This window comes from Carcharodon carcharias, chromosome 3 (assembly GCF_017639515.1).
Source record: "Carcharodon carcharias isolate sCarCar2 chromosome 3, sCarCar2.pri, whole genome shotgun sequence".
Lineage (NCBI taxonomy): Eukaryota > Metazoa > Chordata > Chondrichthyes > Lamniformes > Lamnidae > Carcharodon > Carcharodon carcharias.
The window spans coordinates 76,271,447-76,296,970 of record NC_054469.1 but is presented as its reverse complement, the minus strand read 5'-3'; the positions used below and the strand labels follow the sequence as shown (position 1 = coordinate 76,296,970).

General features: G+C 40.4%; 1 protein-coding gene across 1 annotated transcript in view; it reads right to left on the bottom strand.

Annotated features, from left to right (window-relative positions):
* Positions 1 to 25,524, bottom strand: part of LOC121276013 (tomoregulin-1-like) — a 186,424-nt gene that overhangs the window by 16,607 nt on the left and 144,293 nt on the right. The window contains exons 6-8 of the mRNA XM_041183958.1: positions 16,384 to 16,532; positions 16,318 to 16,323; positions 949 to 1,005 (exon numbers count right to left, since the gene is read on the bottom strand). Coding sequence (XP_041039892.1) covers positions 949 to 1,005; positions 16,318 to 16,323; positions 16,384 to 16,532 — 212 coding nt within the window. The remainder of the gene's footprint in view (positions 1 to 948; positions 1,006 to 16,317; positions 16,324 to 16,383; positions 16,533 to 25,524) is intronic.

The window sequence follows — 25,524 nt, the reverse complement described above, 5'->3', positions numbered from 1 at the left end:
GGAGGCAGTAGCAGAAATATTGAGCGAGGAGATGACCTTCATTACAACTTGCAGTCTATGCTATTATGCAGGTTGGTTACAGCTGATGGCAGCGCTCTCCAAGTGTCTTGGCACTGACTTTGAGTCAGCACAACCTATCCTCCATGCTCATTGCCATGTTGGTGTGCCAAAGGCTGCAACAGCAAGCTGGTGACACAACGTCAAATGTGAACAGTCTGACTCTGGTGCCTTCAGATGTCTCTGGTAATTATGTTCTATCACCTAACACCACTGTTTTCATAACAAACTTCAGCTTTGGTGCTTCAAAACCAACACCCTCTTAAATTTTAACTTAACTCATTGACAAATACTACAATTAACATGGTTTGTCCTTCCTTGAGCTCCTCTGATAGCTTAAGTTTGAGTTGTAGGTGCTCTATTTTTATGTCTCCTATTTCTTTAGCCTTTTATGTTCTGAAGAATTGGCAAATTAATAGAAGGTTAATGTTGAATTAACAGACAATGCTGCCATTTTAAGTTCCACATTAATACTATAATTTTAGGAGGCAAACAATGCCCCAAAATGCAGAGGAACACATTTTTCATTAAAATGCCAGCAAAAATTAACAAATTAACAGTATTAAAAATGGTTTGCTAAATTGGTGAACATGCCTTTAAGGATCCAACACATATTGAACTTCCCTTTGACCACTCCAATTAGGTGAAGGCCACACCCAGTGCAATCCATCCTAATTAAAGGAAAAGTTCTGATAGGCTTACTTTAAATGCATTGTAACATATCCAGTGCGATCACTTTAGCTTGGCTTAAAGGCAATACAGGTCTGCAAATGGACCTGAGACTGACTTCCCAGATCTCCAACCCATTCTTGGTCGTCAGCCACAGTGGACAGAACATTTCATAGCATGCAGTGAATGTTTTTAATCATATGTAGGCTTTCCACCACTTACCTTTAACTTCTGTGCCTAGCTGAAATCCATTGTCCTTCCCCAAAGGACTGGTGTCATCTTAAAAAAAATATTGATATGAATAGAAATTGTTAACAGGCTGATTTATGACTCATTTGAAAGGGGCTAACAGTAAAAGACTGAAATAAATATTTGGACATATTTTTATCTCTCTTTCTTCAATTCTGAATTAACATTAAGTGATCCTGCCCAGTTATTGGTATAGGTTGACCATCTGAGATATCTGATTGATTTTCCATTCAAAACTAGATGCATAGGTTTCAGGTGTAAGTGTGATTAATGTGTTTTTCATTGTGCAGTCGCCTTTCCTCTGACACTTCAGTACAAATAATGGTCATAAAAATCATTACACAATTCCCCATGATATCCAGACAGTTTACCAGTCTTTGACAATTGTTGTATATTTTTGTAACTAGTTGCATAGCAATTTTAATAATTTGTCTTGAGCTATTGTTTTCATCACAGCAACACATTCTCTGGGGTTTGATCTGCACTTACACAGATGACCATATAATAGAAACACTGTTGGAATGCTCATGAGATACTCCTCCATGTGGTGCTGCCAGTTGCTTTCGTGATCTTTTACTTCAGCCAAATGCATTACATGATACATAACATTACAAATTACATGGACAGGTGTATAAGAATACATAAAAGGTATTCAAAATTCTTTCATAAACATATAATTAGCAAAATGGTCATCATTGGAAGGGTAGGATGGATTAAGCACTAAAAGCAGAGAACTTCTTGTGGAGGCAGAGGGCCTGGTTGAAATACAGTGCTGAATGAGTACTTTGCATCTGTTTTGACTTAAGAAGTAGACACTACACTATGACAGTGATGGAGCAAGTTGTAAAGAAATTGGATTGAATAAAAAAGGAAGATAAGTAAAATGTATGACTGAACTGAAAGTAGAAAAATCACCAAATCTGGATAGGATACATTATAGGTTGTTGAGGAAAAACAGGGTGGAAATTTCTGAAGGCTTGGTCACAATCTTTCAATCCTCCTTAGACATGCAAGTGGTGCCAAAGGACTGGAGGATTGCAAATGTTACACCCCTATCCAAAATGTGGGAGATAATAAAAGTAGAGATAATAACCTGGAATAAAATTAAGTTAGGAAAAGTATGGACTAATAAATGAAAGCCAGCATTGATATATTAAAGATAGGGTTTATTTGATTGAGTTCCTCAATAAAGTAATTGACATTATTGATGAGGGAAATGGAATTGATGTTCTGTATCTAGACAGTTCTCATTTCTTCCCATCACACAGCTGACCAGGAATCTCTTTTGCTCTTACTACCTGCCATTGGTGTATGTTGGAAGGACTTACAAGTGGATACCTGTTTGGCCACATTATGAACACATCTTCCTTAGCCATCAAGTCCTGGAGTGGGTCATGAACCCAGACTTCTGGCTCAGAGACAGGGATGCTACCCCTGTGCCACAAGACCTCTGATATTGTGTATGTGAACTTTCAAAAGACATTTTGATAAAGTATGGCATAATAGCAATTTTTTAAAAATCTATTCTGCATGTGATATGGGTGCTGCTGGCTAGACCACCATGCCCATCCCTAATTGAAAACCCATGAATCTTAAATTGAAGCCTCTGAGATGAAAGAAACAGTGGTAACATGAATGAATAACTGGTTAAGGGACAGAAAACAGAGTGTGGTGGTGAGCAATTGTTGTTCAGATGGGAAGGAAGTAACACCAGCGGTCACGGGTGGGACCAATGCTCCTTTTAATATACATTAATGACAGGGACTTGGGTATACAGGTCATAATTTAAAAGGTTGTAGATGACACAAAATCAGAAGGTTGATGGTAACAGACTCCAACAGGACATAGGCAGGCTGATGAAATGGGCAGGCATGTGGCAGATGAAATTTAACACAGAGAAGTGTGAAGTGATTCATTTTGGTAGGTAGAATGAGGCGATTCCTCATGTAAACTATTTTGATTGGGGTGTAGGAACAGAGAAACCCAGAGCTGTTTGCACACATGTCTTTGAAGGTAGCAGGATAATTTAAGAAGGTTTCTAAAAAGACATAGGGAATCCTTGACTTTATATAAAGCGGATCAGAGTACAAAGGCAAGGGTACTAAACCTTCAGTAAACACTGCTGGAGTACTTATTTCAATTCTGGGCACAACACTTTTGGAACAAATATCAAGGCCTTAAAAAGGTGAAGGAGAGATTTACTATTATAAGTCACGACTCTTCAAAAATGCTTCATTGTCTGAAAAGTGCTTTGAGATGTCTGGTGATCATGAAAAGCACCGTGTGAATGCAAGTCTTTCTTCTTTATGAAAGACTTCAGTTATATGGAAGGATTAGAGTAACTGGGTTCGTTGTTAGAGAAGTGAAGGGAATATGATAAAGGTATTCAAAATCATGAAGGTTATGAGAAGAATAAATAAGGAAAATCTATTACCAGTGGCAGAAGGCTGGTAGCCAGAAGACACAGATGTATCCAAGGTAATTGACAAAAGAAGAGATGACATGAGAAAAACAAAATATGCATCAAGCTGGAACGCATCGCAGGAAAGTTTGCTGGAAGCAGATTCAATAGTAACTTTTAAAAGGGAACTATATATTTTTATATATATATTCGGCTACTAAAGCAGGTCAGAAGCTGGGAATTCTGCAGTAAGTATCTCATCTCCTGACTCCCCAAAGCCTGTCCAGCATCTACGAGCCATAAGTCAGCAGGAGTGTGACAGAATGCTCTCCACTTGTCAGAATGACTGGAGCTCCAACAACACTCAAGAAGTTCTACAGCATCCAGGGAAAAGCAGCCCACTTGATTGGCACCCCACCTTCAACACTCACTCCCTCCAACTCTGATGCACAATGAGTGGGTACGATCTACAAAATGCACTGCAACAACACACCAAGGTTCCTTTGACAGCACCTTCCAAGCCCATGACCTCTAGCACCTTGGAGGACAAGGGTAGCAGATGCATGGAAACACCACCACCACCTGAAAGCACCCCTCCAAGTCACTCACCATCCTAACTTGGAAATATATCACCGTTCCTTCACTGTTGCTGGGTCAAAATCCTGGAACTCCCTTCCCAACAGCACTGTGGATATACCTACACCACATGGACTGTAGCAGTTCAAGAAGGCGGCTCACCACCATTTCCTCAAGGAAAATTAGGATATGGGCAATAACTGTTGGCCTAGCCCACATCCTGTAAACAAAAAAATGTATGTATTTATATATATTTTTATTTGTTCATGGAAAGTGGGCTATATGGAAGGATATACTTGAAAAGGCAAAACTTGCAAGGCTATGCAGAAAGAGCAGGGAAATGAGACTAATTGAATCCAAAGAGCTGACAGTGGTAAGATAGACTGAATGGCATCCTTCTGTGCTATATCATCTATGATTCTAGATTGTGTCTACATTGGTATCATTGTCGCGTACATGAACATTTCTCTTTACAGGATTCTGTAAGTCCTGCATAAATCAATGTGGGACCAGCTTTGGGCAGTGTGATGAATTGGTGTATAGGTGCAAGCAGCTGGTGTGACATCTTTCATTCCACTGACTTCCTGGTCTCAGATGCACGTCTCTGAGAGGTCATCATCTACAGGCCAAGAATCTACTCATGCTTAAGGGTAAATAATAATTGAAATCATAATCAGCCTCTTGTCTAATGGCTAAAAGGATTAAAGAATATTATAGCAAAATATAGATCGACAAATGTAATTTAGCCTATCAAGCCTGTTATCTTCATAAGCCATGTACAATTTATGCTATCATGAACTTTGTTTAACTGTATCATACTTCATCTGCTGTGCTAGCAGAGAATGGAGAGCAGATTGGTGGCAATGGGAATCTGTATGGCCTGAGAAGATCGGAGGGGATTAGAGAGAAAGTAAAAAAAAAATTATAGCTATATTTAAAAATACATGCACAAACATGCATAAGTAGTCCTATTGCCCCTTACTGGGTCAGGTAGGTTGATTTAACAAAGCTCTTAGGGTCTAAGAAGGATGAGTAAATGTTACATTCAAATCCACACTCTGAATTCCCTTATGATCTTGCTATTGAGAAGTAACCCCAGTGGATGCTCAGCATCAAAATAATCATTCCTTCCCACCAAAATTGTTTATGTGAAAAAGTCTTCTATCTTCTTTATTGATCCAATTATTTATCTTTTCCCTGATATCTTATTGTACTGTCAAGGTCTCCGTGATTGGACTGGTGATCAGTTTCAGCAGGATCTACAGGTCAATGATAGTGGCTTTCTTGACAGGAATTTTCAACTTATCTATGTTGAATATAAAGATGAGACTCAGAATACATGTACTGCCCCTCTAGGAACACATATTGAGAATTCAGCATTGATTTTGCGGTGGAGGAAACTAATTACAAACAAGGTATTTACAACACAGAAGCACGCCATTCAGCCCAACTGACCTAAGTCAGCATGTATGCTACATACAAGACTCCTCCCGCCCTTCTTCATTTAACCCCATCATCATATTCTTCCATTCCTTTCTCCTTCATGTGATTAACTAGCTTCCCTTTAAATGCATCTATGCTAGTCACCTCAATTACCCTTCGTGGTAGCAGGTTCCATGTTCTTATAACTCTCTGGGTAAAGAAGTTTCTCATGAATTCGTAAATAAAAACAAAACATGCTGGGAATACTCAGCAGGTCAGGCAGCATCTGTGAAGAGAAATGGAGATCACATTTCAGGTTGAAGGCCTTCTATCAGAACAGAATGAAGATAGAAATGTAAGAGTTTTTCAGCCAGCAGAAGGAGTGAGGAGGCAGGAATAATCATAGGGAAGCTCTCTGATAGGGCAGAGGGCAGAAGAAATTAACTAACAAAAAAATTCATGATGCAAAAGCCAAAGAGAGTGATAATGAGTATAATAAAGAAACAAAGGCTATGTCCAGATGAGATGTGAATAGCTATAGAGCAGCCATCAGAATGCAACATGAAGAGATAAAGAAACAAGGGCAGTTTCCCCACGACACCTTGGTTCACTTCTCATTCACCCCTAACAGCCCCTTCCCTTCCCTACAGCACCTTTCCATGCAAGCAGAGGAGATGCAGCACCTATCCCTTCACCTCTTCCCTTTTCAGAATCTAAGGGCAGGATCTTCCGGTCGGCAAGCGGGGGTGGGGCCTGCTTGCTGACGTGTAAAATGATGTGGGATGACGTTGGGTGGAACTCCCGACGTCACCCTGCGTCATTTCCATTTTCAGGTCGGCAGGGGCGCAGCCAAGTCAGCTGTGCCCCCACCAACCTGTCAATGGCCTATTGAGGCCTTTGAAAAACTAATTAAGGTCATAAATGGACCTGCCTGTCCAACCTTAAGGTTGGCGGGCAGGTCAGGAGTCCTGGCAGGCTTCGCAAAAAGCATGAAACTTCATACATGGGCAGGATGAGGTTTATGCGGGTATTTAAATTTGTATTAAAGGCTTCAATAAAAGTTATGGGCATGTCCCAACTCATGGGAAATTTTTTAATCATTTGTATTACAAATTTTGAATTGGAGCCGATCTCCCTGAGGCAGCACTTAGCCTCAGGGAGATCTGTGTGCTCTTTCGCAAGCATGTGCAAAAGAACGCTCTCCCAGCTTAGGGAATCCCAATACCCCCACACCGACCCTCCGCCGCACAGGGAGAGCATAGCGCTTCCGACCAGACGTCACGCTGGGCGGGCCTTAATTGGCTCACCCACATAAAATGGCGGCATGACCCCAATGGGGGGCGCCAATTGGAAGCGCGCCTGTCTGCATCTGCTCTCGCACCTCCCACCTGATGGGGGCACATTTTTTCCCAAACACTCTTTAAAGTGAAACAACTATTTATGTGTACTTCTTTTAATTTAGTATACTATATTTGCTGTTGACGGTGTAGTCTCCACTACACTGGGGAGACCAAATGTAGGCTGGCTGATTGCTTTGTGAAACACCTCTGTTCAGGGTACAAGCAAGGAATGCCCCAAGCTTCCTGTTGCTTGTCATTTTAATTTTCCACCTTGCATCCACTCTGACCTTTCTGCCCATGGCCTGCTGCAATATTCTGATGAAGCTCAATGCAAGATTGAGGGACAGCACCTTATCTTTCGCCTTGGCACTCTATGCAGCCTTCTGGACTCAATATTGAGTTCAACAACTTTAGATCACAACCTCCTCCTCCATCTTGTTCTATATGTTTAATCTGTTTTTATTTTTTTTTGCTGACGTGTGTCCTTCTTTATCCTTTCATGTTACATTCAGATGGCTGCCACATTGCCATTCATGCCTCATCTGGACACAATTTAACATAACTTTGCTGCTTTGCAATTCCATCCCTCTAGAAATGAACCACAGTGTGCTGTTTATTTTTATGGCGTTATTAACCTGAGTTGCTCCTTTTTGTGTTTCTGTACACCCAGATCCCTTTGTTCTTTAACTCTATGTAAACGCTTACTTTCCAAAGAGTATGTGGCCTCCATAACCTTTTTATCAAAATGTACTTCCTTACACTTGTTAATATGTAAGTTCATTTACAAATTGCATCCTTATTTTGCAAGTTTATTAATGTTTTCCTGTATTTTGCTGCAGTCCTCCTCCAGATTAACTACATCCCCAACTTGGTGTCACCTGCAAATTTGAAAATTGTACTCCCAATTTCTGAGTCCAAACCAATATGTAAGTTGTGGACAACAGTGATCCCAGCAATGATCATTGTGGAACAACACTTCCCAGCATTTGCCAATCTGAGTAACTATATTTAACCCCTCTTTGTTGTCTGTTTTGGAGCCAGCTTGATATCAATTCTACTACTTGTCTCCTGACTCCACATGTTACTTGCTGAATCTACTATGCAATAACTTGTCAAAGACTTCTTGGAAATCCAAATATATTACATCTACTCTATGACCCTTATCTAGCCTTCCTGTTACTTCTTCAAAGAATTCAATAAGCTTAGTCAAGCATGGTCTTCCTTTTTGGAATCTGTGCTGACTACTCTTTACTATATTTCCAGTTCCACCTGCTTTTCTATTATATTTTTTAGTCAGGATTTCATTATCTTTCCTACCACCAGCATTAAACTAATTGGTCTATTCCGTATCCTTTTTTATATATAGGAAAGATATTAGTTTTCTTCCAATATTCTGACACTTTTCCATTTTCTAATGAATTTGTATATTTATAATAAGACTTTTTCTATTTCTTCTTTTAATGTGAGTAGATGCAATCTTAGATTAATTTGGATTAGGTCGCAGAAAATTCCATGAGTGCACTGACTTTCAAGTACATTCCTGGCAAATACATAAAATCTGACATACGTCCTTTAATCAGTTTACTGTTATTCTTCTATTTCTTTTGCAGTTCTACAGATTTAGATAACTAAGAATACCAACAAGATACTGGGCTTTAATTAAAGGAATATGCTGAAACAGACTTGATCACATTTTGAACAGATTGCAGAATTTTTCTACATCTATATGTTACACCCTTGTTCAAAAAAGGGCGTAAGGATAAGCCCAGGAACTACAAATCAATCAGTTTAACCTTGGTGGTGTGAAGCTTTTAGAAATGATAATTCAACACAAAGTTAATAGTCACTTGGACAGCCATGAACGAATTAATGAAAGCCAGTGTGGATTTATTAAAGGCAAGTTATGTCCAGCTAACTTGGTTGTGTTTTTTGATGAGGCAACAGAAAGGATTGCTGAGGGTAAAGTGGTTGATGTGCTGGTATATGGACATCCAAAAGGTGTTTGATAAACTGCCACATAAGAGGCTTGTCAGCAAACACAGTATCACAAGAAATAACAACAGGAGTAGACCATATTGCCCATCGAGCCTGGTCTGCCATTCAATATGATCATGGCTGATCTTAGGCTTCAACTCCACTTTCCTGCTTGCTCCCATATCCCTTGAATCTCTCAGAGGCCAAAAATCAGACTATCCCAGGCTTAAATGTATTCAACAATGGAGCATCCAAAACCCTCTGGGTTAGAGAATTCCTAAGATTCCCCATCCTTAGAGTGAATTAATTTCTTTTCACCTAAATGATCAGTCCCTTACCTTGAGACTGTGCCCCCATGCTTTAGATTTCCTGACCAGCGGAAATAATCTCTCACTATCAACCCTATCAAGCCCCTTCAGGATCTTGCATGTTTCAATGAGATTGCCACTCATTCTTCTAAACTCCAGAGCATATAGGCCCAATTTATTCAGTCTGTCATCAGAGGACAACTGTCTCATCCCAGGGACCAATCTAATGAACCTTCACTGTACCACCTCCAATGCAAGTTTATTCTTCCTTAAATACATGGCTGGATTTACAGCCCCCCGCACCCCACCCCCCACCCCCCACAACTCTGCATATTTTCAGTAGGGTAGGGGGACCCATAAAATATGTCAGATGGCTGGCCCACCACCTCCCTGCCTACCCCTGAGCTGACCCCCTTAATGCCCTAGGTTTTGGGCTGCCAATACCCCACCAGCTCACCCACCATATTTAAATGAATAATTAAAGATCTATTAGGCTTGTTTCCAAGCCTTTTGAACAGGATAATACGCTGCCCACGCCATAGTACAGTTGGCATGGGTGCAAATGGGCAGACCATTTTTTGTGGCCTAGATGTAAAATGGCCGGAAGGAAAGGGGGCACCTCATTTGGGGGTGTGCCCTGCATTTATTGGGGGCAAGCCCCCCCAAGATGTCAAGCCCCTTTCTTCCTTGCCACCTGCCATCCAAAACTCAGCCCCACTCCCTGGGGTCTCAGATCACTCCCCGCCCTAAAAACCTGGGATTTACCTTTCTACGGTGGCCATTGTTCTCCTTTGTGTTCCTTCCTGCAGTCCCAGCAGCACCCACTGCTGAGCTCAGACACTGCTGGGACTGCTAGATCAGCCAGCTAATCAGGTTGGCTGGCAGCTCTCAAGGATGAGACTTCCTCCAGCTGAGGGACAGAAGCCCCACTCTCATGCGTTTTAGCTTTTCCTCAGGGTGCTATGGCTGTTGGGCGGGGTCCTTTCCAGTGTGACAGCTGCTAGCTGACTCTCTTTCCCTGGGTGGGTGGGGGGTGGGGTGGTGCAGGTGCAAGGCAGGTGGCAGGCAAGCAATCTGGCCCCCTGTAAAATCCAGCCCGTGGTCTCACCAAGGTTCCAAACAATTACAGCAACAGTTCTTTATTCTTGTACTCCAACCCCCTTGCAATAAAGGCCAACATGCCATTTGCCTTCCCAATTGCTTGCTGTACTTCTATGCTAACTTTCTGTTTTCTTTGTGCAAGCACAGGCAAGTCTCTTTGAACATCAACATTTACAAGTTTTACACCTTTTAAAAAATATTCTCCTTTTCTATTCTTAGGACCGAAGTGAATACGCTTCCCCACATTGTACTCCATTAGCCATCTTGTTGCCCACTCAGTTAACCTGCCTATGTCTCTTTGCAGTCTCTCAGTGTTCCCCCCACAGCTTACTTTTCCATCTAGCTTAGTATTATCAGCAAACTTAGATTCATTACTTTCTGTGTCTTAATCGAGATCATTAATATAGATCATAAATAGCTGAGACCCCAGCACTGATCCTTGTGGCACATTACTTGCCACAGCCTGCCAATTGAAATTGTCCTGTTTATGCCCACTCTCTGCTTATGTCCAATAACCAATATTCTATCCATGCTAATATATTACCCCACCCCCACCTCCATTAGCCCTTATCTTGTCTATTAACCTTTTGTGTGGCACCTTATTGAATGCTTTTTGGAAATCCTGGTAGACTACATCTACTGGTTCCCCTTTATCTACCCTACCAGCTACACCCTCAAAAGCTCTTATAAATTTGTCAATCAGGATTTCCCTTTAGTAAAACCATATAGACTTGTTCTAATCATATTATACTTCTCTAAGTGCATTGTTAAGACTTCCTTAATAATTCTAGCATTTTCCCAACAATTGATGTTAGGTTAATAGCTCATAGTTCCCTGTTTTCTTTCTCCACCCTTTCTTGAAATATAGTGTTGCATTTGCCAACTTCAAATCTGATGGGACCATTCCCAATCTAAAGAATTTTGGAAAATCATAGCTAGTGCATCCACTATCTCTGCAGTTATATCTTATAGCTCTCTAAGGTGTAGACCATCAGGTCCAGGGGGTGTGTCAGATTTTAGTACCTTAAGTTGGTTCAATACTTTTTTGCTACTGATATTAACTATCTTAATTTCCTCACTCTTTTTAGCCCCTAGGCGACCCTCTATTTCTGGTGTGCAACTTGTGTCTTCTACTGTGAAGACAGACACAAAATATTTGTTTAATGTCTCTGCCATTTTCTCATTCCCCATGATAATTTCTCCTGTCCCTGTTTTTAAAGGATCAGTGTTTACTTCAGCTACTTGCTTCATTTTTATATGATAAAAATACTTCCTTTTCAGAAAAGCTCTTATAATCTGTTTTTATGTTTTTGACTTGTTTACTTTCATATTTTATTTATTTTCTTTTCATCATCAACTTTTTGGTGGCCCTTTGCTGGTTTTTAAAATATTGTCAATCCTTGGACTTGCTACTGTTCTTTGCAACATTATATGCCTCCTCTTTTAATCTAATACTATCCTTAACTTCCTGAGCGTGTCATGGATGGATCTCTCTTGCTGAGTTTTCTTTTTTAATGGAATGCACTTTGTTGAATATTTTGAATTGCTTCTTAAAACGTTTCACAATGTTCATTTACTGCCATACCTTTTAGTCTATTTACCCAGTCAATCTTAGCCGGTTCTCACCTCATACCTATGTAAAAGGATTTTTAAAGTTTAATATTCTTGTTTGTGATTGGAGTATGTCACTTTCAAACTTAACAGGGAATTCATTAATATTATCACCACTATTTCCCAGTGTATCTTTTACTGTGGCATTACTAATTAGCCCTGTCTCACTACACAATATGAGATCTAAGATAACTTTATCCATGGTCAATTCCACAGCATATTGTTCTAGTAAATTATCATGTAAGCATTATACAAACTAATTTGTATACCACCTTTGCACCTTTGCCAATTTGATTATCCCAGTCTATATGAAGATTAAAGTCCCCCACAATTATTACATTGCATTTGTTATAAGTCACAGTAATTTCTTGTGTAATGCTTTGTTCAATGGTATAACTACTGTTAGGGGGCCTATAAATGATTCCCACCAGTGTTTTCTGACTCATACGATTCCTAGTTTCCACCCATATTGATTCTACTTCATGATCCTCTGAGGTCAGATCCTGTTTTACTAATGTACTTATGTTATCCTTTAATATCAGGACTACCCCCTCCTCAGTTGCCATTCTGTCTGTCTTTCCAAAATATTGGATATCCTGAAATATTTATTTCCCAACCTCGATAGCCTTGTAACCATGGGCAGAATTTTCTACCTGTCTGGGAGGTGGGCCTGACCCAATCTCCAGCGGGCGGGGAGCCAATCCCTGCTGGAGAAGCGGGCCCCACCGCCATGTTACATGGGCGGGCCAATTAAGGCCTGCCCAGCGTGTTGTCCGGCGGGAAGCACTATGCGCTTCCTGTGTGGGTGGGGGGGGGGGTGGATTCCCCAAATGCGAGAGTGCACTTTTTCACGCATGCGCACGAAAGAGCGCACATCTCCCTGAGGCTAAGTGCTGCCTCAGGGAGATCGCTGACACTTTTAAAAAGATTAAAAATAGAAAAAAAAATCCTTAACATGTCCCCCTCATGTGACAATGTTCATAATTTACATAATAAGTTTATTAAACTGTTTAAAACCATACATGAAACCTCATCCTGCTGGTGGATGAGGTTTCATGTTTTCTCTATTGCCCGCTGGGGCTCCTGGCCTGCCCGCCAACCTTAAGGTTGGATGGGCAAGTCCTTTAATTGTTTAAATGATCCTGTCAATGGCCTCAATTGGCCATTGACAACTGGGCGGGCGGACAGCTGATTTTGCTTCGGGCCCACCTTCCTGAAAATTTAAATGGGCCGGGATGATGTTGGGGATTCCCCCAGACATCATCCCGCATCATTTTAAGCGTCAGCGAACGGGCCCGGCCCCCTGTTCGCCGACGGCAAAATTCTGCCCCATGCCTCTGTAATGATGATTAAATCTAAACCATTTCCCTCTTGCCACTAGTTCATGCATCTTATTGCAAATGCTTTGAGCTTTCAGTAAAGTTAAAGTCTGTGGAATTAAAGGGAAAGTGGCAGCATGGAAGCAAAGTTGGCTGAGTGACAAGAAGCAGAGAATAGTGAAGGTATACCGTGCAGTTCCCCATGGCTCGGTACTAGGACAACTGCTTTTCTTGGCCTATATTAATGACCTAGACTTCGGTGTGCAGGGCACAATTTCAAAATTTGCAGATGACATGAAACTTGGAAGTATTGCGAGTTGCAAAGGTCGTGATAGACTTCAAGAGGACATGTATTGGCTGGTGGAATGAATGAATACATGGCAGATGAAATTTAATGCAGAGAAGTGTGAAGCAATACATTTTTACAGGAAGAATGAGAAGAGGGAATATAAAAGGGCACAATTCTAAATGGGATGTAGGAACAGAGAAACTGGAGATAAATAAATCATTTAAGATGGCAGGGCAGGTTGAGAAAATGGTTAAAAAGGCATACAGGATCCTTCAGCTTTATAAATAGAGGCATAGGTCTGAATTTTCCACTGTGAGGAGGATAATGATAGACTTCAAGAGGACATAGACAGTCTGGTGAAAAGGACGGGGATGTGGCAGATGAAAGTAAATATAGAGAAGTGTGAAGTGATACAATCTGGTAGGAAGGATCTAGCAGAGGGAATATAACATCAAGGGTAAAATTCTAAAGAGCGTGCAGGAGCAGACAACCTGGAGATATATGTACACAAATCATTGAAGATAGCAGGGCAGATTGAGGAAGTGGTAAATAAGGCATATGGGAACCTGGGTTTTATAAAGTACAAACTCATTTATAAAAAAGTACAAAAGCAAGGAATTTTTATAAACTTTTATAAAGCACTTGTTCGATCTCAACCACAGTAAAGTGTTCAGTTCTGGGCACTAGACTTTAGGAAGGATGTGAAGGCATTAGACAGGGTGCAGAAAAGGTTTACAAGAGTGGTTCTAGAAGTAAGGAACTTCAGTTATGTAGATAAATTGGAGAATCTGGGGCTGTTCTCCTCAGGTAAGTTGAGAGGAGATTTGATGGAGGTGTTCAAAATGATTATGGATCAGGACAGAGTAGATAGGGAGAAGCTGTTCCCATTGGCGGAAAGGCCAAGAACCAGAGGACATGATTTGAGATAAAAACATTTTACACAGCAAGTGGTTAGGATCTGGAATGCACTGCCTGAAAGTGCGGTGGAGACAGATTCAATCATGGCTTTCAAAAGGGAATTGGACAATTAACTCAAGAGAAAAGCATTACAGGGCTAAGGGGAAAAGGCTGGTGATTGAGTGGGACTAGCTGAGTTGCTCTTGCAAAAAGTTGGTACAGACACAATGGATTGAATAGCCTCCTTCTGTCTATAACCATTCTTTGATTTAACATACAATAGAGTAGAATTTTGCAGGTAAGTTCCCCCAATCTCCTGCTGTAACTTCAGTGAAAGATTGTCAGAGACTTCAGGAAACTATGAAAATCATGCACGTTTTCTGGAGTATTTGTCAATCTTCTGCCAACATTGAGAGCTCCTGTGGGTGGACCTTTTACTACCATATCTATATGAAAAGGGTAATGCTTAGCACTAATGGATATTTGACTCAGGCATTAAAAACCCCCAAAGTCTAGCAACTTGGAATTGACCTTTTTTGAGTTAAATAGTCTGATCAAATATGGTGATATCCAAGGCTCTTCAGACGGCCGCAGACTGCATTGTGATAGAGCTGGTATGGTACAACAGTCAGCTGGATAAGAGTAGAGAAAAATTACCCCACTGCTTGTGTCACAAGTGTTGGGAGTCTGTTTGGGGATGAGAGGTGAGACAAGCTTTGTTTAGGGTCAGGAATGGATCTGGGGATGGGAATCTCAGGTGCTGGGTGTTTGGATCATACTGGAGGGGCCTAGGATCACAGGGTGTTGAGTGAGCTGCAGGCAGGGGATCTTGGGGACTAGAGGCAGGGACATTGAGAGTGTCGGGGGGAGTGGGTGATTGGGGATCAGTGCAAGCATGGGTGATCAGAACATTTGGAGAAGAGATTGGGGGTCTGCAATCAGGGAGATGGGACAGAGGCCTGGGTAATAAGGATGGAGGTGGTGGATCTGATGTTGGGAGTGGCAGGACAGTTGTTAAAGGAGAAGGCAGGAGGAACCATCCTGCTCCACCTGGTTCTATATTCAGATTAAGTAACTTATTTTACTGCGGGTGATCGCTAGGGCTAGTTTCCTAGAGTGCAGCCCAGAATGTCACAAGCTGCCTCAGTAAAAATCAATCTAGGGTACCTCAAGCATATCTGTATATGTGAAGGGAATAATGCATGCTTCAACATGGCCATAGGATGGTTCTTTCTTGTCTTCACCCAACACGACAGCTAGTATACTTCTGGTTTGAACGTGCACTTCCTCCCCACCATTTTGGGTGTTTACCTGTTTTCAAAAATCTACTTTAAAGATTCAACTACTTTTGGCGTAATCTGGATGGAAAACATTTCTGCATTGAAACAAGGTTTGCATAAATAGTATTTGTCATTTGCAACAACATAGCAAATTGTTGTTGCTTTTTTATTATCACGTCAAAACTGACAGCTAAAATCACATGTTTTGGAAGGATTTTCTTCATTTAGAGAACTGACAATCTCAAAACAGCTTTTCAATTTCTTTTTCAGAGAGGAGGGATTGATGTGCAAGGAATAGGTCTTATACATCTTAATTGAATCTTTGGCAAATATTTGGCCTCATTCATTTGACCTTTATAAGGTCATCCCCAGGCTGAACCTTACTAAAGTCCTATTCCCAGCCTCCCATTATGCACCTGTTGGTTTGCCTTTACTGCCATTTTTTATTGCTTAGAGACATGCTTAATGCAGTAACAAATGATTCACTGGATAGCAGTTGAGAACAAACAAGCTGACAAGTTCTATTAAAGGGGAGGCATATTTTCATTTAAAACTGCATAATCATTAATAGAAAACATAGTAATTTGAAAATGTACAATGGCTTTGAAAAGGCAAGAATGCACAGTCATATGGAGTTAAACACTCATTGGGATGCTACATGATGTGAATGGAAATGAAAAAGACTGGGTGAAATGCCAATAATTACATTATGCGTGAGCTAAATGATGCATCAACTATGGCTTTTAATTTATTATTTCTAAAACTCTGCACGTGGATAAATTGATTGAATGTTTTGCAGAATTTTTGCCTCCCAAAACAGATGCCAGTCTCTTAGCACATCACTGTGAATATAGTCTCAATGCATCATTTCTGAACATGTATTCATTTACCTTGGCATTTACCAAGACGTTTTACTTCAATCCACTCCTGTCTCTGGCAGGATGCTTCTTTGACAAGGCAAGGACTATCATATGACTTTCCATTAGATGCACACACTGGATTGTAGTTGAATCTGCTGCAGTCTATATTACACACACACCTGATAAAACCAAAAAATGCACATTGTACCAGTTACCATATAAACCAATCACTGCCACACAAATTACATCACAATGAAACCTTTAAACATGATATCGCCACAAATTGCACCCGCTCAAACAATAGCCCACAAAAAATGAAACATCTGCCGGTGTTCTAAATTGAAGTACATGTCCTGTAACAGCGATTATCTTCTAGGCATAATTGATAATTTTATTGCTGATGGAATTAATATTTCATGTGTGAAAGATGGAAAATCAATAGCAACAGCACACAGTTTCCAATGATTTGTTTAAATCATACTTGAAGTTCTATTAGAAGCAGTGTACCCTTAGCATACCATATCTCACCAGTGACTGAGTTACAGGTATTCTTTCACTGGTTCGCCCTTTTGAAAGTGGTTTTGGGGCAGGTTTATCTGATTTGAGAAGAATTATTTCTCAATTCCCCTTAATTTCAAACCCTGGTTACACTGTATAAACATTGTGATGTCTGTTCAGCTTTGCTGATTTTACTGCCTTCTGCCCAGCTACATATTAGACTTTAATGATTCAATTTAATATAATGGATGCAGTTAACCTCGAGGTGCATAGCAGTATTTTGCATAATGTCGAAGTGCTCTTAGGTTGTTTTCATTGAATTTTCCACTACTCAAGATGATGATTCTAGCAAACGTTAATAACAGAAACGAAGGAAAGACGAAGAACAATTCTCTCAGTCATTAAAATGTCCTTTATTCTTCACAGCATTCAAAACGAGATATGTTGCTTATGAATCATCACTTGAAAGGATCTGGGATTATTTTTATTTTATAGTTCATTGGTGTCTCCTACAGCCATTAGCAAAAGGATAAGTGAAGTATAAAATTCAAATGTGTTGGTCAAATTCATATTACGGATGAGCATTGTATAAAGCATATTAATTTCTGAGGGTGACCAAAAGAATGAAACAAACATATTGACTAAAAAAAGAAAAAGTAGTTTAGTCTAAAACATTTAATCATTTAATAATGGCTTTTCTGCATGATTACTAAGGTTCCTTTGACGATTATCATGCTTTCTCTTCTTTAGTTCTAGCGCTTTCAATTTTTATTTCATACTTTCTCTAATTTCATTGTAAAAATCTGCTTTATTGGCTTGAGGAACATCAATAAATCTGTACATTTTTCATTGGTTACCCTAGTTACATAGTATCCTTGAAATTATATAATTTCAATGAGGCGGGTGCATCACTGCATGATGGCTATGAACTTCATGGCCTCTCATCCCTTTCTCATAATCACCTGTAATAATTTTCCAGGATTGAATTCAAATGCCTCCATAAAAGAAGTGGGAACATTCATGAAAAATGCTTCTAATATTCCCATGGTCTGTGTACATTAGATTACCAATCATAGATGCCATTGGTTTTCACCATATATTGAATGGCAGGTCACTGTATAGAGAACCATCAGCTAATATCAGCCCCCGCTCTTTGTATATGGAGGAGGGGGAAGTAACTGTTCATTCCAGATATGTGTCCTGATATTCTCAATTGAAAATCAAGCCTGCTAATCCCTATATTCCCATTTTAGTAAAGAGGGTAACATTGGCCCTTTGCCTCATACTTGCTAGGCCCTCATCAACTTGCACCACTGCTATCCATACATCATCAGGATGATAGACAACAAACTATTTGCACCTTGCTCTTTTTTCCTCAGCAATTCCTACATTCCTCCTTTCTATTTCTCCTTGATTACCTTCCTTGCTTTATTTATATTACTTTCTTTACATTGCCTCACTTTATTTTATTTCTTCTTTCTCTTATTTATCATAGAATTATTAAAAGTGGAATGGATAGATAAATCCAGTAGAAATGCAGATTAAGTGGCAGGGATTATATTTGTGTTTCATTTGATGAATCTTAACCAAGTTAAATATCAGGTAATTCCATGCATTGCCCACTTATCCTATCATCCACTTTAAAGATATTTCAGTACATTAGCTCACTTCTCTAGCTCTTGAGGTACCTGTTAACCTTTGCTACATAAACGTCCACCATCAAATTATTTGAGCTGAATCTGCAAGCCAATCTATTATTGACATTCTTTTAATGTATTAATAACTTTTTAACTATGTAACTGTTTCTTTATTCCTTTTATATTAATGAATGTAGACCAGTTGCTTGGTGGCCCTGTGTGTGAAGTTTGTCCCATGATGGAAAATCGTATAGAAGCAGTACCCTGACTGAAGACACATGATGAACAGCATTGTGGATGCAATGCAGCATGGGGAATTTAGTCAAGACACAGCCTTGCCAGAATTAGCAAGGTCCATAAAATGAATTAAACTGTGCAGGAGAACTGGCCACAGACTGTGAGAAAGATAGATACCATTTGTGCTCGTTAGAGGTAATAAGGATATCTATCTGTACTAGCCTGGGGATTGATAACAGTGTAAGAGATAAAGCAGAGTCAGACTGGCTCTATTCCTTCAAGCATGACCTTGTGTGGGGCCCAGGACATAAAAACAAGGGAAAAGGCACTGATGTAATTGAAAACATGGGCTGAAAACAGGTATTGCCCTATATGCATATGCCATGGCATAAGGTCAGAACCAAAAAAACAGTACAAAGAAAGAGCACACTTTGACATCATTGCTGCAGTGGGTGGATTGTTTGGTCAGCCACTCTGAAGACATGCGTAGCGGATTAACCACCGAGGTGAACTCCGGTTCACAGGACAACTAAGTAACCAGTATTGTGACTATTGCTTAGTGGTGTTATTAAAGGTGTACCACATTTAGTGGAACAGTATCCAAGTTGTTGTGCGCTATAATACTAAGTATAAGCAAAAACTTTTAGATCAGGTAGCGGGTCTTACAGCCAAAAGATTTTAAATTTTCCTTAAAAACAGCAATCCCCTTATTTAGGATCTAACCTAGAAATTGTGATCCTGGTGCTGCACTCCAGAGGTGTGTAGGGATGAGGCTTCTATTCCAACTTTTGAGAATGGGATCATTTGAATATTAGGGCTGAACCCCTGTGCTGGTGCTAGATGTCTGACCCGTGGACCTGGTGTTGAGGATTAGATTGGTATGTCATTGGTTGCCATTTGAACATGGCATTATGTATCCAACAATAAGCCTTGTATGGCAAAATGCCTACAGTAAGCAGTGTATTAACATAAGTAGCTTCCCGTTTATACAAATGTGCCATATTGTGAGCTCAACTGACAACATTTGAGCAACAAAGTTAGCTGTTTCACGCTGCTACTATGCAGTAGCAACACGAGTGGTATCCACCACCAACAGGATGTTGACATTGAGCCAAAAAGACCTTCTGCCAATCACACAAATAAATAATATGGTATATGAATTTCAGTGCCAATGTGATGCTAGGTATGTAGACTGTCCATCCCAAAGACTGGTGGACTGTATCAAACAGCATGTCCCAGCTGCTGTTTGCAGCGATCTAGGTACAGGCTGTACCTAAGCAGCCCATGCTTGCAAAACTCATAACACAGTGTCCAACACTAGATGTGATTCCGTGATTGGACAACCTTTGCTAAATAATCCTCAATGTGCTAAGAATTATGCTGACAACCAACTTAAGATTGTCAGTCGGGCTCGCAGTGTGGAGCATTTGTGTGTACTGGAAGCTAATTAATTAATACACAGGGCCCTGTTCTTTTCAGAGAGAAAGAACATGTACACACATTGCGCCTGTTTCAGCAAAGCAAAATAAGTGACAGCCATTCGCTGACCCATTCCTCAGGGCAATGCCTTGACCAATCAGGGTCAAGCTGCCTGGTTTAAATTTCAACAATGCTTGGCAGTTAGCTGTCAGTCATCATCGCTGTGCATTCTCCATGGCAAAGCCTCTACCAATCAGAGTCCACTTGCCAACCAATCTCATATAGTATAAATTGTTGTTTTCCCCTTATATTGGCATTCTTTCAAAGTGTCCTGATGAGTGCAAAACAAAAAGCTTTGACATATTTCTTTTTTCAGCAATACGCAATGGATATTGTGAAAATTGAAAGACAAGGTGTGAAAGGCTGGCTATGCTAAGAATAGCTAAGTCACCTGGTCCTGATGGCTTGCATACCAGGTTGCTGAAGAAGGTGGGGGTGGAGATAGTGGAAGGGCTTGCCTTAATTTTTCATGTTTTCCTAGATATTGGAGAAGTGCCAGAGGATTGAAGAGTGGCAAATGTGACACCCTTATTGAAAACAGGATGCAAGGACAGTCCTGGCAACTACAGGCAAGTTAATTTAACAGCAGTGGTGGGTAATGTTTTGGAATTCTTAAACTGGGGAAAAAATCAAACAGGCACTTGGAGATATTTGAGTTGATTAAGGATAGCCAGCACAGATTTGTACAAGGCAGACTGTGTTTGATTAATCTCATAGAATTTTTTGATGAAGTAACAGAGAAGGTTGATAAAAGAATGCAATGGAAATTGTATACATGGATTTTAAGAAAGCCTTTGAGAAAGTACCAATAAAAGGCTGGTTAACAAAATTGAGGCTTATGGAATTGGAGGTCCAGTGAATAATTGGACAAAAAATAGGCTTCAGGACAGACTGAAAGCAGTGAGTAATGGTAGATGATGGATGTCTTTTGGAATGGAGGATGGTAGACAGTGGTGTTTTCCAGCTAGGACCACTGCTTTTTTTGCTCTATATAAATGATTTGGATTTTGGAATATGGAGTGAAATTTCAAAATTTGCCAATGATGCTGGAGGAGTGCCAAAGAGTAAGAATGAAACAAATTGCCTGCAACAGGACATAGATAAGTTAACAGAATGAGCAGACAAGTGGCAGATGGAATTTAATGCAGAGAAGTGTGAGGTGATGCACTTTAACTGAAGGGATGGGGAGAGGCAGTATAGACTTAATAGCACAAGTCTAAAGGGTGTAATGGACCAGAGGGAACTGGGGGTGCATGTGCATCAATCTTTGAAGGTGGCAGGACATATTGAGAGAGTGATTGGCAAATCATATGGGACCTTGGGCTTCATAAATAGGGGCATTGAGTACAAGAGCAAGGAAGATATGCTGAACCTTTATAAAGCTCTGGTTAGGCCCCAACTGGAGTATTGTGTCCAGTTCTGGTCACCCCACTTATCCTTGAGAGGGTGAAGAGGAGATTTACCAGAATGGTTCCAGGGATTGGGGTTTTTAGTTGCAAGGTTAGGTTTGAAAGGCCAGTGTTGTTCTCCTTGGAGCAAAGGAGAGTGAGGGGAGATTTGATAGAGGTGCACAAGATTATGACAGGTTTAGATAAGGTAGATAAAGAAAACTCTTCCCATTAGCTGATGGTACAATGACTAGGGGACACAGATTTAAGATTTTGGACAAGATATGCAAGGCAAATGTGAGGAAGAACTTTTTTAACTCAGCAAGTGGTAATGACTGGGAACTTGCTGCCCATGAGGGTATGGAAGAGGAAACAATCAATCTTTTCAAACAGAAATTGGATGAGCACATGAAGAAAATAAACTTGTAGGGTCACAAGGACCAAGCAGAGGATTGGATTGCTCCACAGGGAGCTGGCATGGATTCGATGGGCCGAATGGCCCCCTTCTGTGCCATAAATGGCTCCATGACATCTGAATCTCCTTTGACTTGCTGTAATCCTAGTTGCATGCAAATGTCTTATGTTTATCTCTTGTTTGTGACTGTCTCATAAGCCAGATCTGTAGAAGGCATCTGGTAACAAAGAAGCTACTCATTCAATCTTTCTCCTCCTTTAAATGATGATAAAACGATGAATTTCTGTAAAATGACACCATCGTGATTGCTGCTAGGGTAATGGATGCTATTGCGCACAAATTTATACATTGTAAACCACCTCATTAATGGAACGGAATCCCATTATTTTCATAGAGGACATGTGATTTGTGTCAGGGGTCTGGATGGCCATATTTATGCCACTTATTATATCCTGTATTTTGGGGAAGCCTATCATGCAGAAGAAAATGTAGTAAGTGCTGTCTGTGATACTGCTTGTTTTCCAAGGGGATAATTATTTTCATGGACAAAAAGACATCTATCACCCGTTGTATATATCATAGCATGCAGATAGACTTTATCATTTCCCCTGAGGTGGTTTGAAATGTTGTTCAAAAATTGAAGGATGTAGTCACCTTCAAGGTCAACAGCAAAGCTTTCCCTGGTATTAACCTGATCTGAAGGTGAGGTGGCAGAGACAGTATTCCTTACTGACTGCCTCGTATTGAAGGCCAGCTAGGTAAAGGCTGAAATCTATTTAGGTGTTTGCACTTTGGTGTATAACAACATATATGTATTTATATAATGCCTTTCACATAGAACAAACCCCCTAAGTTGCATCACAGAAGTTAATCAGACAAAAATGGATGCTGAGCTGAAAAAGGAAATATTAGGTGGGGTTGGCCAAGGCTTTAGTCAAAAGACTTAATTTAATCAAATGACTAGGATTTAAGAGGTCTTAGAGGATGAGAGGGCGATGGACAGGTGATGAGAGCAAATTCCAAAGTGTAAGACCTATACTACTGAAGGCATGGCCACATTGGTGGAGCAAAGAGCAAGTTTAGGGATGGATGCAGGGTGGTGATTGGTACACAAGTGGCAGACTTGGAGAAACAGAACATTTGGGAGGACAGTTGTAGGGCTGGGGGTGATATAGAGATCGGAAAAAATGAGGCCATGAAAGGTTTTAAACAAAAAGCTGGGAATTTTAAATTGGAGGCACTGAGGGACCAGGAGCCAAAATCATTCAGTGAGGGCGGCGGTGATAACTGAGTGACACCTGGTGCAGAGTCAGAATCTGGCAGCAAAGTTTTGAATGAACTGAATTTCAGAGGAAGTGGAGGGGTTGGACAGCCAGGAGTGCTTTGCATCTTCACAGGTGACAGAGGTACAGTTGAGTGGTTAAGAACTTGTATACACTTCTGGTATAAGTATATCTGTTTTTGATCTCTCCAACACTTCTTTCTCCTCCAAGGCCAGCAGAAAGTGTAGATTTCTGGAAGAATTCCTATCTTTCAAATACTGTGATCAAAATTGCAGCTTTTAGGACTACTGATCTGGACAAAGCAGGCAAAACTAAAGGAAAAATGGAAAGTCAAAAATAAATGCGATGGAGCACTCCAAAAATAGCAGAAGTTACAAAACCAATAAAGTAAATTATAACAGGAAGCGGGCCTACTTCTACAACAACAAGCTCTTGAAGGCCAGATATGCCTCTTCAACAATATATATTTTGTTTGGGTTTACAAAACACATTCCCAGCAGGAAATCCTGACAAAAATTAATTTGTTCATTTGCATATTTTTTGGAACCTTAACAAATTCTTGCATAATTTTTTTCTCAAGAGCTACTTTCACCTGAAGGGAGCACATTGGAAAATCATTTTCTATAAGAATTAGGAAATAAATACAAAGAAGGGTTGCTCACCGGATTTACTGACCCATGATCAATATCGGTGCAATCAACCAATTGGCCTTCTATGGACAGATTTTATTGTAATCATTTTTAAAAAGAGAATTGGTAAAGGGTAATAGTTGTGCTTCCTATCCAAACTATTCTCCATCTCTTTCATTTAATGAATAAAACTGCTTAATTTAAACTATTTATTGCCTTTATAAAAATCTGGCATTTTGATTCTCTGCTCTCGTCCCAAGCCTAAGATGACGGTAGTCGACTAGGATTCATTGATCATAAGAAGATTCAGCCCAGAGTTATTTGACTCCAAAAAGCTTAGTTCTACATATTTTACACACTCATTTTTTTTTGAGGGCATTGCTGTTAAGGTTAAGAGTTATTACTCATCCCTCTTTGCCCTTGAGAATGTGGTAGTGAGCCATTTCTTGATCCATTGCATCTGGTATAGGTACACCCACAATACTGATAGGGAGTGGGGTCCAGGATTTTGATTGAGTGAAAGTGAAAGAATGGAGATATATTTCCAGGTCAGGATGATGTGTGACTTGCAAGGGAATTTACAGGTAATGATGTTCCCATGTACCTACTGCCCTTGTTCTCTAGGTGCTAAAGGTGATGGTTTTGGAAGGTGCTGTCAAAGAATACTTGGTGAGTTGCTGCAGGGCATCTTGTAGATGGTATACACTGCAACTATGATGTACCGATGGTGGAGGGAGCGAATGCTAAATGTGGTTGATGGGCTGCCGATCAAGTGGGCTGCTTTGTTCTGGCTGGCATGGAATTTCATGAGTATTGCTGGAGAGGCACTCATCCAGGCAAGTGGGAGTATTCCATTGCCGTCCTGTTCTGTGCCTCTCCCTTTATTGATTCATCATCTGAAGGAGGCCGGTTGGTGGTAATCAGTAGAAAGTTTCCTTAGCCACGTTTGACCTGATGTCTTTGACTCCAGACCTAATGAAGTCTATGTTGAGGACTCCCAGGGCCATCTTTCTTGATTGTACCACCGATGGAACAGGACATATCTAGGGGTGGTGATGGAACACTGGTTGACACCAGTGGTCAGTTTGTTGCTTGATTAATCCTTGGGTCAGCTTTCCAAATTTTAGCACAAGACCCCAGATGAGGAGAACTTTGCAGGGTCAACTGTGTCGAATGTGTTTTTTTTTGTGTCTGATGCCTAGGTTGGTGTGGTACATCCAGGTTTTTAATTCTTCTTCGACTTTTTGTAGCAGTTTGATACAACTGAGTGGATTGCTAGGCCATTTCAAAGCTCAGTTGAGAGTTACACATAGGCTAGACTGGAATGCAGCAGCTGTTTATTTTGTAGTGTTCTACTTTAAGACAAACATGGCCTTTCCCATTTTGATGATCCTCTTCCTGCTGGCTTAGAATTCTGCACATCTGCTTCATCATCAGAATGCCAGTGGATGACATCATCTTGCTAGACCCACTTCTTTGGATTTTGTGAGTAAGTGGAGTAGGACTTGAACCCATCACCTTTTTGATTGACAACAGAAAGCTACAGCTGGCCAAGGGGTAGGCACAAAGCACACATACCTTCAACCAGGGTATTTTCACGTAAGA